At 40.9% G+C, this 14911-nt stretch overlaps 1 protein-coding gene across 4 annotated transcripts in view; it reads right to left on the reverse strand.

Moving 5' to 3' along the window:
* The window catches only part of LOC147023065 (uncharacterized), a 73998-nt gene extending 63854 nt beyond the window's left edge, over positions 1–10144 (reverse strand). For all 4 annotated transcript variants that reach the window (XR_015059728.1, XR_015059727.1, XM_085887116.1 and 1 more), the window contains exons 1-2: positions 10050–10144; positions 9174–9275 (exon numbers count right to left, since the gene is read on the reverse strand). Coding sequence is in view for 2 of the 4 variants with exons in the window: in XM_085887116.1 (XP_085743242.1) it covers positions 9174–9275; positions 10050–10086 (139 nt within the window). In the remaining 2 variants the exon portion in view is untranslated. The remainder of the gene's footprint in view (positions 1–9173; positions 9276–10049) is intronic.
* Between the last annotated feature and the right edge of the window lie 4767 nt (positions 10145–14911).

The following is a 14911-nucleotide window of genomic DNA, read 5'->3' on the forward strand; positions in this document are numbered from 1 at the left end:
TCATCCAGGTGTTTCATTGATGTGTCGATTAATCGGTCCCTTGGATGGATGTTAAACTGGGTGACCCATCTGCCGACAGTTGGCGGATGTTAAAGCTATCATGGTGTCTTTCGCAAAATGTAGGTGAGCTCTCTCGCCCTCATGCACCATGGCCAAATTCCAAATTCTTGCCCCAACTACTGCTGGGAGAGGGATGGCAAATCACCTAGCATGACCCTTACCAAGAAACCCTTTTGGCAGAACAAACACTCTGTAACGGAACCAATCAGTCAGTACAGTTATTGTTCTCTAAAAATATGATCTGAATTTTAAAAGCGAATGATTTAAAGAGCGTCATCACTCTGTTTTGCATCTTTAACTGGATTTTGTTAATTTTTGTTTTGGTTCTTTCATTTTATATTTCTCAACCACAATTCGCAAACTCCTCATCTCCACACTTTTCCTCCCGACATGTGTGAAATGTAGATGGCTCATTATTGATTCGTACCAAAGGTAATATTATGTTGTGTCTTTTTTGAAGAGTGAAATTGCAGCCTCATAGGCGTCTGGTGGTTAATCACAATTCTACATTATTGGATCAGCTTCATACATTGTATGAATCCGTCTCAGAATTACCAAATTACATTAGATGCCCAGCTTCATAAAAATCTACTGCGGATGTACAGTATGTATCATGTATACAGGAGGATTGATAAAAAAATATTACTTGTTGTTTTATCTTTTTTAGGTGAGGAACAAGCCAAACATATGAATATTGGTTTCAGCAAAAATCAGCAATGAAAATTTCCACGCAATCATCCATTTCTTTCAAAATTCATCCCTGTAGCTTGAAACTCATTCGATTCAAGCATTATTGCACATCTTTGCTGTCATTCATCCAAATTTACTCTTCCCATTGCAAACATTAACGGCACAAAAAATGAGGGTATGGGCAAGCACAATCCAAAGTGCAGCACTGATTGATTTGAAAGAGAGTGCCTTATTCAATCATAGGTTATTGCTTCTTCGAATGTATCCACTGACATATATATATATATATATATATATATATATATATATATATATATATATATATATATATATATTATACATATTATACATATACATATAAAAAATATACACACATATATATATACATATATATATATATATATATATATATATATATATATATATATATATATATATATATATATATATATATATATCTACAGAGTCCATTTTCACCTCCATAAGATATGAACTTGTTCAGAGGACTGAATGGGAGATCAAATGACAAAAATAAGCAATCGTGCTAGAAAATATCAAGAATCCAAGGAAATTATAAATTGGTTCAAAGCCCATGGTGATGGGTGAGAGGGTTATATTATTGTGAGCCTGAAGGGCCAAAGAGCTAATGACTTAATGCAGTTAAAGAGCAGCATGGTCGAGATAACTTGGATAATTCAATCCCAGGGAAACTATTGTTTTGTGATCTTTAGACCTAAAACTTTTATGATGCTCGGTCAATGCATTAGACTAACCAGATTTTATTTTTTATAAAACAAATGACCCCATAGTACTGTCCTGCGAGACCGACTTGGCCAAAGGTCTGATAAAGGCCTCAGCTAATGCTGAAAGTTGTTTAAGGTTACTATATTCTTTCAACGACATACAAGTTTGCAATCCCCAAGGATTTCTCGAATACAGCTATATTTGGCAGTAGATCGCATGTAGAAGGCGGGAAAGTGTTTTATAATTTAAAATGTTTATTTCCAAAATAAATATTGGCACAGAGATAAATACGATAACAAAACCCACAGATCTGGCACATGAAGGTGGACAAGTGGGGAAGGTAAGATACAAAACCCGATCTTATGTACGAGTACAATAGGAAATAAATAATCCGCTTGTGGTACCACAATACCGGGTTCACACAACAAAGGGGAGCGAGGATGTAAGGCAGACACGAGGTGGTTGTGGCTGCAGTATGATAAGTGCAGGCTGGCATGGCACAAGGCGATCTGCGGCTTGGGGAGCGATGGCAAAGAGGAGGAATGGTGATGAAGATCGATGATGAGCTGTCCGATCTCTTGAAGTCCTTGGGCAGCGACCAAATAGAGAGAGATGTTGCTCTCCCAAAGGTCCAACTCCAAACTGGCACGTGAATTTGTGGACATGACCTTTACGCCCCGACAGGGACTGGCTTTTCAGCACATGGCTGGTCCCTCTCATTTTCCACAGGCTGGTGTTGGTGGCACCATTGTTCAGGCCGTACCCTGCGAGGAGGAGGATAGGAGATTGGGACCATACTCTTTGCAGAGCGTTGGTGCTGCTTAAGCAGTCTCCTTGGCTATTGGGCACAATCCTGGATGGGTCGCCACTCCGACACAGGATACCAGCATGCTGGCACTCATTTTGCTGATCTCAGAAGGATGACAGGCTGAGTTAACCCCACCTGGTATTAATTCAACAGCTGAGCGGGATTTGAACTCTGGACCCTAGGATCCAAAGCCCACCACCCTAACCATTAAGCCAACACCAGGCACGCAAGGGAGACCCTTGAAAAAGTGTTCCGCCCTCGGCCAGGGCACTAGAGCTTACCATCATCATCATTTCGTTTGCAGCCTTTGGCTAAGAGTATGGCTGTGCTGCTGATGCAGTGCCCCCTCTTTCTAGTAAGCTGGTATTAATTTTGCTGACCTCAGAAGGATTACAGGCTGAGTGAACCCACCTCGTGTTATTTAACAGCATGACAGTGGCTCAAACCCAAGACACTAAGATCGTAAGCCAACCACCTTAACCATTAAGCCAAAACCAGGCTTATCTCATCATTACTCCATGGTTTGCAGTCTGCCGACCGAGCAGTCCATAATGATTCCTTTCAAATGTGCAAAGTGCTTTCTGGGTGTCTTTGCAGGGCCGCAAGTCCTCCACCTGCCCTCGCCTGTTGCAGGAGGTTTTACGCAATACAACTTTACCCTATTGTAGTTAAAGGTTTATACTCAGTGCCTCTGGCGCACATTCTACAATTTGATTTAGCTCTGACAGTTTCCCTGATACAGGAGTAATCCTAAGCTACTCGATTCACACAGACCATACTATTCTAACCACATTCTAGCTATGGACCACTCACCTCCTTCCAGGTAACACAGCCCCCTCCCCAGAACCTTGGGCTCCTTCCAAGGTTCCTTGTCAGGAACCCAAGATCCCGGCCTTAGCACTTACACTCACCTAATTAAATTAGAGAGGGCTGTGAATGGTGAGCTGCAGCTACCTTCCCCATACCTCTTTCCTCTTAGAATGGGATTAAAATAAATTCAATTCAAATCAAATGGAAGACCAAAATAGGTACAGTCCTGCATTGGAGTAATCAGAAGGAACCCAAACAAGCAAAAAACAAAGATGAAGTCATCAGGAGGAACCTGGATAGGATTCACATTTCAGCTGCTGTTCCTCTACCCTCAAAACCATCGAGGCACAGCCAAGTAAGCCTCATTCAAAAAACAAAAGACCCTCAGTATCAAAAACATTAAATAATTATGGCTGCCTAACCATGTGACCAAATTTAAAACATGTATTCTCCATCATGACTAGATCATAATTGTGAAGTTTCACATCAATTAAGTGCTTCCAGAGAAAACATTATTTAATATTTTTCTTAAATCCAATATGGCTGCCAAACCATGTGACCAATTATTCCTTTCAACTTGTACATGCATGCCTTGGGGAACATTTGTGGGAAGTTTCTCCTCGATCTGTTCAGCCATTTCAGAGGCGATTTTTGAAGATTTTATTATTTTTTTAAACAATATGACTCCTGAATCACGTGACCGATGATGTCATCAAAAAAAATTTGTGTACCATTTTATCCTGAGATGACCCTCAAAAATGTTCATACTGATCAGATGTAGCATTCTACATATGCGCTTATGATGTCATAACGAAGGCACCTATGACTTCATTAAAAAATAACACTCATTCCCCATGAGGAGTTCTTGACATGTGCCAAGTTTCAATTTTTTCCTTGTGCAGTTTCAGAGATGCAGAGGTCCAAAGTTTTTCCGTTTTTCCAATATGGCTGCCACACCACTTGTCCTGTGATGTCATAATTATCATTAAAATATTCTACATAAGTAGTCGCACCAATGGTGTAAATTTTTTCTCAATCCGACAAGCGGTTGCAGAGAAAAACACGAAATTTCTGTGCGGACAAACAGACAACGGACCCCAATACAATACCCTCTTCTTCGGCAAGGGTAATAAAATGCATTGGGAATAGGTTTAATGCAATTGTTGTTGTGTCCACAAATTTAATACTTTCCTCCTTGAAACAAATCTGATACCGAGCACAATTTCAAATCATTTATTCTTATTATAGTTATCTTTAAATTTGAGTTTATATTTTGCTCATTACAACATATTGCAATGGTGATGAGGTCCGACCCAGTTGCCTTGGTTCAAATCCGGTGAGTCACTGAGCGACCACGTCCACCCACCACCGCAGAGACTTCCCACCGGATCCCACATCCAGGGTCCATTCCTATGCGGTTTAATGTCCTGCGCTGGATGAGTACTGTGCCAACAAAGTCACATGACAGATCTTATCTTTTCCCAAGCTTACCAAATCATGTGATGTGATCTTATTTATTCAATTAATTAATCTGCCTTTAACAGGACTACATTAGAGCCACCAGATGAAACCGGCACGAGCAAGCAGGATGTGCCAGAGACCAAGTCAGATTTATAAAGTGTATTGTATGAAGTCATATATGTACAAAAGCAATCAATAACACCAAAAATTACCCACTACCGCATCGGCGCATATGCGTCTCCAACACCAGCAAGGAACAGGATCCTTAATTATCCTATGCCTTAGGCCTTCAGAAACACACAATAGAAGACAAGAAAAACCACAAGACAGCAGAGTTCCTCGGCCAAACACGATCGGAAGCTTGTGAGGAGAATACCCAGTTCAAATGCAATTGTCGTGGCAGGCTGCGAGGAGGGGGAGGAGCACGGCTTAGTGGAGGTACAGGACACCAGGACAGGGCAAGGCTTTTCTCCCATCTGAGCTAATTCTAGGTCGCAGCCTCCAGTTCAGCACTTCCAAGGTTCTGGCTCGTGATCCCTTGTAGCCCCTAGTTTTATAGCCAGCCCCATCGACATCACTTATGATGAATTATGCCCCTACCCTCACCTCTACCATTGGTTCAAGCCTTGACCAATGGGCGGGGCTTACACCTTTCCCGCCTTTAGTTGTGGTTTCTTGCACCGAGGCCTCTCTGAAGTGATGTCGATGTCCATTTTGCCACCTAAACTCATGGAAATGGCCCAGTGTAGCACAAAAAGAGATCATTTAGATTGAAAATTGAGGAATAAAACATCAAAGGCTCACAGGAATGAGGAATTTTAGACACAATAGGGCAGGTTTGACATCTCTAAAGATACGAATGAGCACCACATGTCTGAAATGATATTTAATTGCATTATGCTTATTCTAAACACCCAATATGGAAATAACTATGCTATATTAAGCATTTATTAGCCCCTAGGAATCATTTCCGCAACAATATGTTATACAATTTAAAGTCCAAAACATATTCAGGAGTTTCATTGCTTTCAGAAAAAGTTCACTCACATCCCTTGACTTTTGTCACATTTTGTTGTTACAACGCAAATTTAAAATGGATTGAATTTATATTTGAAATTTAACATGGATTGAAATTTAACATGATTGAACCACTCTGGGACATCTCGGGATGCTACCTGAGGGCCAAAGTTTACAGAGAACGATCCAACGCTGATCCTTTTTCCAGAGCAGGCTTTTTTTGCTTTTTGCCATGCCAACTCAAAGGTAAGCCATTTCAGTGACGTCTCTTTTTGTTGTATACAGAGCCGAGGTTCGTGGAGGAGCGAGAGTGAAACAGAAAAAGGAAGAAGAGGAACTAATATGTGAAAAGGACATTTGAAATTGTGAATGTAGGAAGGTTAAACATTACATAATTGGTCATTTTTGGTCATTTGGTCATTTGATAATTGGTCATCTGAAGGATTTAAAAAGACAATGAGAAAATGGAGATGGAAGAAAAGGAGATATGAGGAAAGGAATAGTTTGGGACTGAATGATATAAGGAATGAGATTTATTTGAGTGGAAATGATGAATGACTACAAGTATTTGTGGTCGGAGTGGTTCTGGAGGAAGTTTGTTTTGATAACACTGGACAACAAAGATTTTGCTACTTGGGTGGAAACATGTTCTCGACTAAATTGAGTATGCTGATTCTGAAGTCAGAATTTTCTCAGCACATCAGGATTTTGAGTTATACATGTAGTCCAATTACAGTAGCTTGCCCTGGTGGGTGATTTTGAGAAATAATAAATTATTATTTTTATATTTTTGGTTTCAATTATTGCAATGAAACTTTTGTAGAATATTATTTCTCGTAAAAAGAGCTTTTGAATGCACTTTCAATTATTAAAAATGGATGAAAACTGACCAAGCTATGAATTCTTAAGTAAAATTTTCCACGCAGCATTACAATTTTTTACTCACCCTCACCCTTATGAAAAACTTTGTCAAGGCATTAGATCACGATGGTAATGGCTTCCAATATCTCAGAGAGAAGTTTAGCACAGAGAAAACTTATGCTAAACTCAAAGCAAGTATTTTTGTTGGGCCCCAGATCCAAGAACTGATGTGTGATCCTGAGTTCAAAAATAAACTGAACCGACTTGAATTTGCAGCATAGGAAGCATTTGTGTTGGTTGTGCAGAACTTTCATGGGAACCACAGAGCTGAACAGTATGTGGAATTAGTGGACAACATGCTAAAGGCCTGTCAGCGAATGGGCTGTAGTATCTCTCTTAAAATGCACTTCTTGAATTCTCATCTTGATTTCTTTCCACCTAATCTGGGTGAGGTAAGCGATGAGCATGGCAAAAAGTTCCACGAAGACATTTCAGTCATGGAAACTCGGTATCAAGGCCGGTTCAACCCAAACATGATGGGTGATTACTGCTGGTTCCTACAATGGGAGACAAATTCCACAAACAAGAGTTCGTGCCTCGCACACTTTTGAATACGTCCGAACAGTGCTTGTGCTGACGACACTGAAAGGAAGAGTGTAAACTTGAAGTGCTTTTTCAAAATCACTCACAATGGGGCAGATTTCCCGATCAAGATTACACCCTTCCTTAGATTACCATGTTCTAATGTTTTATTAACTTCTTTTTCTGCAACTATTTATGTTCTTGGTTTGTATACTACACATTATACATGGAGATTAATCATTGTTATCTAAACATGATGTGAAAGTAATTACTAAGCACTAATATTAGATGCACAATGTGGTGATCTGCAATAATAAAGTATCTAATACTTTATTATTAATACATGCTGCATGCTGCATATAATTAATACATATACATATTTTGAAAACCTGAAGTGCTGGCTAAATTCTGACTGCAGATTTGAAATTAGCGGCCCAGATTTATCCAAGAACACCTGCTTTTCCCTTAGGAACAGAAGAAAAGTTTTTTTTTGTTGCCCAGTGTATTCTGCCCATGTCGTACAGTTTTTCACCACATCTTCGATCTGCTGATGCATCGTTGGCCAATAGAGTACTTCTCGAGCCCTCTACATTTTACTATATCAAGGTGAGAGCCATGTGTGATGGACAGTATGGGTCGATGGAGACTAGGTTGCATGACTATACACATATCTTTAGAGATTATTCGATTGGAGACAGCTAACTCACTCTTGAGTCCCAGTACGTTGCCAGTGTAACTGGCACTTCATTCCTAGAATTGGGCCACCCAGTGTGGATCATGTCCAACAGGTTTCGTAATTTTTGTTGGGTCTGTTCCTGTAGCTGGGAATACTTCGAACATGGTGACGGAGATAAAGTCGAACATGGAAACATGCTTGTCCAAACCGCTGGTGAAACAGACAAGTGTGACAGTGTAACCGGGAGTTGCATGTCTTTGCCTATTTTATACATGACTATGAAATTGTACCACTGCAGGTGTAACATCATCCTATGGAAACAGACAGGAGTGAATTTTTATTATTATTAATTGAAGCTGCTAATGGTCCATGTACAGTCAGTGCCTTGCCAAATATGTAGTAGTGGACTTTCATACTTGCATGGAAAGGATTTCTTTTTCGATCTGTGCATACCGTTGTTGCACCTCGAAGAGGGATCACAAAGTGTATGCAACAAGTTCCCCCCCCCCTCCCATGTTAAAACACCCCTGAGACCACTTTGCCTTGCATCGGCTCGGATCTTTACTGGTACATTCACATTGTAGTACCTCAGTATGGGTTGCTGGCAGCAGAGGTCCAATAGTTTCTGAAAAGCTTGTTCATGTGTGGGTTTCCATTCAAAAACACGATCAGCTTTCATCAAAGCTCGAAGTGGTCCATTGACTTCACTCGGTTGGAGAATAAATTTGGCTAAATAAGCAATGGATCCAAGAAAACGACGCAAATTTTTCTTATTTCGTGGGATTGGCCTCTTGCGGAGGGCTTCTATTCTGCAACTGTGCTAATGCACTTGGTTTGAAATACAATTTCCTCTGAGCTGTAATGGCTGACACCTGACAAGCTGGTAGTTATCTTAATTCCTTTCGATGTGGACTTGTTTGGGAGATAGCTCGAACTCTTGTACAATCTCGAGAGCTTTTGCTTGTGTCAGACCTTCGCCTTAGTCGAGAAACCTTTCTTGCACTTTGGGTTCATAAATGCCAGCGATGATCGCATATATTGGAATGTTCTTAGAATCGGCATACTTGCAGTCCTTTAGAATAATCTTCAGATACTTGACAAAGTTATCAAAGTTCTCCTCACCCACTTGTTTCCGCTGCCTAAGATGGGGCCAGGCAATCTGCTTCTTTCTACATTTCAATGCATTTCAAAATGACTGAGCACCCTGCCAGGATCATTCTTTTAGCTCGCCTGTTCAAAGAACAGAGAGCTATAGCGATACCCCCGGTGTGAGTGTGAGCGTCAGCGTCAGCGTGCGCATCAGCATGTTAAAGTTTTTGGTGCAAGTTATTTCCTTTCTAATGTTTTTATCGACCACACTATTTTTTACTTATTACAATATACAAATACATATATTGCTTTAAAATTATTTGGATCAGACTTCACTGCAATGCTTTATAAAAAATATTATCAGACTAGTCTCACCTTCATTCCATCTGAATGTCTTGTAAACTTTGTGACCACGAGCACCAATCCAAATGCCCAGCCATCCAGCCTTTTGCTTTGAGGTTAACTCCGTCGATGGCCCTGCAAATACAAACTGAATACAGTCTCGATACCGAATGAATTCTCCAATCAAGTCGACTGCATCCCAATCAATACTCCATTCGGAGAGGACAGACTGTATTTACGAGATGGTCGGCTGTCGGAAGGCAGTGAGTTGAGTTAGTTTCTGACACCATGTAACATACTGCTTTATTGCAATGGCAAGGCCCGGGCCTGGGTTCCCGCAAAATGACCCAATCACGCCAACCATGGCGTGTGGGGACCCAAGAGTGGGGGAAGCGTCACAGTTGCTCATCAAACACAGAACACAGCTCAACAGTTGCTCATCAAACACAGAACACAGCTCATATAAAGATGAACCAGAAACACAGCATTACATTATAGTCACTCGGAGACATGACATAAAGTTTCCAAACTCCGAAACCAGAAAAGATCTCTGAATGGTAAAAGTATAATCATTTTCAGAATAAAGAAAAAGAAAACCAGCTCAAAAAGATCAGACTTAGATGTGAGTTTGGAGAGGGAAAATAAGTCTCGGGAAAAATAATAGGGAAAAATATAAGGAAAATAAGGGAAAATAAAATAAGTCTTGAGGCCAAATGACAACGTGGTAGAACATCAAGACATCAAGTTGCTTCCAGGAGATGATCTCGAGGGAAATGATGTGATACTTTCTACATGAGCCGTGTGCCAGTTGCACTCTTGAGATCATGCTGATCCCAAAAGCTCATTTTGCTTTACAGAGAACGAATATTTTAGCCGCCACTCCAGATTGGTTCCATACTGAGCCATTACCTTTGAGAGAAGATGATGACAGAAAGTGCTTGAGCATTGTTGGTAAATTCCTGCCAAACTTCAGGCAGCCAGGGAATCGGCCTCGCCTTTGAAAATCCTGGAAAAGTGGAACGATCATAAAGTGCTCTTTGGGACTTGCTATAACGTTATTAAAACAATATCAGCAACTTTTGTTTCTAGGTCATGCATTTCACAGATTCAGGCACGCAATGTAGTTTTGATAAAGGGAATAGTAGTTCAGATATTACATAATATCACGATATCACAGGATGCACTAATGAGCTAAAATTGGGTATTAGACGAAAATTTTACACTCAATATAATGTTATTAACAAAGATTTTATTCCTAAATTCAATAAAATTAGTTTTATGTCAATCAATTTATGTCAATGTGTTTCAGCCTAAAAACTTAATATAGTCTCAAAAGCTTATTAAATGGATATTTTAAAGGTACAAAACACCATTATTTCATATTTTTAAAAATTGATGCTCATTAAAATTAAGGCTGATACCAAACTAATTTCAATAAGTTCGTTTGTATCGTTACTGTTTACGGAGACCCCAGGAAGACAAATACCAACACATAAGGGTTCCTTAGTGTAGTTATATCTGTAGTAATTTTGTTTAGGTAAATTACCCCTCCCTCTTGTTCTGGTGGAAGGTAAAAATGCGTTGTGAATTTAGTTAGAACTATCCCCATTGTTCTCTTCCTCATTATCCAACTCCGTATTCAAACCTTATACTCAAACCTCATTCTCAAACACTTCATCTCATACCTTATTCTCAAACCTTTTCTACTCAAAACTGTTCTAAGTACTTTGCAGATTCAAACTACTCTACTGGTCAAAAGTTTGAGAACACCCCCATTTTTCAGTTTTTACTGAAATGTAAGCAGTTCAAGTCCAGTGAATAACCTGAAATGGTGCAAAGCTAAGCGGTAAACTGCAAGAGTAGTCCAAGAGCATTAGGGTTTAACCTGGACATTTTTGGTAACAAGCTGATTTTTTCAGGAAAGGTCCAGGAATGTGTGTGAAATAACATACTAAAAGTCATCATGAATCCTCCTTGAGCATTTTCCGCAATCCAAGATGGCGTCCAAAATGGCCGCCATTTCATGTTTTTCTCTTAACTTTGCAAGTAGGTTTCCTAAAAACACACTTTAAATGTCTAAACATATGTTTTGAAGTATGAGGGACTCATTAGAATACATCATAAGAGATGTTGAAGCACGCCGTTCAAACACCACCATTGGTTGAGCTCCATAGTGTTTTAGGATGTACGAAATATACGATTGACCAACATCAGCATAGGTCGACGGCTGTGGCCAGACAACTGATTGCAGTAGGTGACCACCATCTAAAACAAAGAGACAACTTTCCGGCAGGTTGGATTCTTTGGTGAACGACTTTAGCAGGAGACCCAGAGAACTCTTTGCTGGTTTCCGCATCACCCCGTCTTTGAAAAGGGAAGGTGGCTGGGGAGCAAGTTCATAAGCAAAGAACGATTCCATCTCAGTGCTGTTATTCAGGACGCATGTGATTCTATTGAAGAGTAGCGTTGAGTTGACTTCTGTGCTTTGTCCCCTGATTTTCACTGTCTTACTCTTGGCACCAATGGTCTTCACCTTGTGCTTTCGATGTAGCTTGATATCTGTGAACTTCTTACCATTCATTTCGGATGCCGCTGCAAGGCCAATCTCTACAGCTTTATCACAATCGACAGACGGGTCAGCGACGATACCAGTTGACAGGGAGACCAGGCGATCAGTTTCATACCCAGCAAATGGCGGATGTGCCTGCAGCCATCCAACAAAGATGTATCTGTCTTTATTGTCTCTTGACCTGGTACTTTGTCGTATGTCTTTATGTTGCTCTGATGTACCAGTGTGTACTCCGGTGAACTGTTCCAGTGCATCACAGATAGGAATACAGCGAGGAAGAGCATGAACCCACTTTGCCAACGTACTGTCTGTGATTCCACGTCCATGTGTCAGTCCTCCAGATGTTTTCAGCTGCCGCATCAGAAACTGTTCAATGGTTTGATCAGAGAAGTTTCCACCCCAGAATGAGTCAGCACGGCGGATAGTGAAGTACCCTTTTTTTGCAAACAGTGTGTATTCATTTCCTGGCATGGTCTGCTCTAGGGCTTCCATCTGTTGCAAATACAACCTGGCAGATTTGGCATAAGGAAGATGTCCTGCAGCATGGAAATGCGGTATCATGTCCCTCACACAGCTGAGATGGAGATTCCAGTCACCTGTCCTTTCAGCTCGAATGAAACGTTGTAGAAGAGTCACTTGTCTGATATACTGCACCCAAAGCTTCCCTGTCCTACTTTGTCCTGCTGCCTGGTCAAGGAGTTGTGAAATTATCAGACTTAGCTGTTTCACACACGCCTCCTCAGCTACATCAGTTGCCTTCTTGTCCTGGTTGAGAAGTGCAACGTAAAGATTCGCTAAGTGGTCTTTATCTATGCGGTCTAAGATGCCAGGTGTATCCAGTAACACTCCAATGAGGGCAGCTGCAGTAAGAATGTGAGTAAGACTGCATATGAATGACAGACCCTTTGGCGTACACTGTCTCCCATAGCTCTACAAGTCCACTTCCGTCCATGATGTGGCCTATGCTACCAAGATATGACATGAGGAGGTGAAATCCACCAAGACGAATGATTACTTTGTCTAGGTCTTGTGAGGAAGCTACGATCTCTGCTGCCTTGATGTACAAGGGCTGGTCAAATGTTACTGCACATATTTTCAAGTCATGCTTTTCACATTGTGACTGTGCAAAGCATAGTGCCGTGTAGATGGTACTTGGATTGGACGGGTCCAAATTAATGAAGGGGAGAGCTTCTACTCTTGTCCTCTCGTACTGGTCAGTCTGCATGGCAACTTTCATGAAACCACTCCAAGAAGGGCACAAGTCTAATTCCAGAACATAGCCAGCCACCCAGAGGGAGTCTATGGCAATTGCGGTTCTGAGAGATGGGAGCTCCTGGTCAGGTATCTTGAGGGGATCTATTACAACAGACCGCAAGCCAGGAACAGCAGGTTTGCTGTATGTCTTGATTGGAATATGCCCAAATGCTCCAACCTTCTCAGCCGACTGCAATTTCACTGTGCGTTTGATGGGTGGGGTACTTGCGTACTTATTGGTACTTGCGTGCTTCAGCATCTCTTAAGATGGATTCTAATGAGTTCCTCATACTTCAAAACATATATGTAGACATTTAAAGTGTGGTTTGGGGAAACCTGCTTGCAAAGTTATGAGAAAAACAGAAGAGGCGGCCATTTTGGACGCCATCTTGGATTGCAGAAAACGCTCAAGGAGGATTCATGAGGACTTTTAGTATGTTATTTCACACACATTCCTGGACCTATCCTGAAAAAATCAGCTTGTTACCAAAAATGTCCAGGTTAGGGCCTATTTTGACCTAATGCTCTTGGACTAGAGGTTAAAAACAAAGTTTAGGTTACCAAAAATTGAAAAAAATGCAAATTTCAGAGTTGTTAAAAAAGGCCCTTTTCAGGGAACAAGTAATGGGTTAGCAACTGCAGCTGTTCTGCAGCAATGGAAGTAAATTAAGCCTTGAAAGTTGAGGAAAACAATTCCTTCAGGTGTCCCAAGTTTTGTTGATTAGTTACAAACCCTCTGTCTGTATAAAAGCAGTGTTGGAACAGACTGTGTTGCTACACCCTCTGAAGCATTATTTGGACAATATTGCACGACAGGAAATAGTATATTGCTATCATAATGGTGAGAAAAAGACAATTAACAAAGGAAGACAGACAGACCATTATAACCCTTAAAAGTGTAGTTCTTTCCTTTGGAGAAATTGCAAAGAAGCCAAGGTGTCAGTGAGTACAGTTTCCTCTATCATGAAAAGGCACTTGGAAACTGGAGGAAACTCTGACAGGAAGAGGTTTGGCAGACCCAAAGTCACAACACAATGAGAAGACAAGTTTCTGAGAGTAAACAGCTTGCGTGATAGGTGGCTCACAGGACAGCAGCTTCAAGCACGGTTTAACACTGGTCGAAGTAAGGAAGTCTCAGTTTCAACTGTGAAGAGAAGACTTCAAGCTGCAGGTTTGACAGGTCGAATGGCAGTAAGAAAGCCATTGCTAAGATGGCAAAATAAGAAAGAGAGGCTTGCCTGGGGCATGAAGCACCGCCAGTGGACTACTGAAAACTGGAAGAAGATCTTATGGACCGATGAATCAAAATTTGAAATCTTCGATTCATCATGCAGGGTTTTTGTACGCCGTCGAGTAGGCGAAAGGATGGTTCCTCAGGGAGGAAGCATGATGATCTGGGGCTCTTGTGCTCGATCCAGAGTCGGTGACTTGCACAGAGTGACTGGCACCCTGAACCAAAAGGGCTACCGCAGCATTTTGCAGCACCATGCAATACCCTCTGGTCTATCCATAGTTGGTCAGGGATTCATCCTACAGCAAGATAACAACCCAAAACATACCTCCAGGCTATGTCAGAACTACCTTGGAAGAAAAGAACAAGGCGGTAGGCTTCAAATCATGGAATGGCCAGCATAGTCTCCAGACTTAAACCCCATCGAGCTGGTTTGGAATGAACTGGACAGAAGGGTGAAAGCAAAGCAACCTACAAGTTCAACACATTTGTGGGAACTTCTGCAACAGTGTTGGGAAGAACTTTCAGAACAATATTTGATTTCCATTGTAGAAAGAATGCCACGAGTATGTTTGGCTGTTATATCTGCAAAAGGTGGCTACTTTGATGAGTCCAAAATTTAGATTAAATTTTGTTCAACAAAACGATTCCATGATTTCTTTTTTATCTGCAATTGTTTATTTGTTCTATGCTTTAATTTCAGAGTAGATTGAAACA

Source organism: Eptatretus burgeri, chromosome 7 (assembly GCF_056783735.1).
Source record: "Eptatretus burgeri isolate ZD-2024b chromosome 7, Ebu_testis_v1, whole genome shotgun sequence".
Lineage (NCBI taxonomy): Eukaryota > Metazoa > Chordata > Myxini > Myxiniformes > Myxinidae > Eptatretus > Eptatretus burgeri.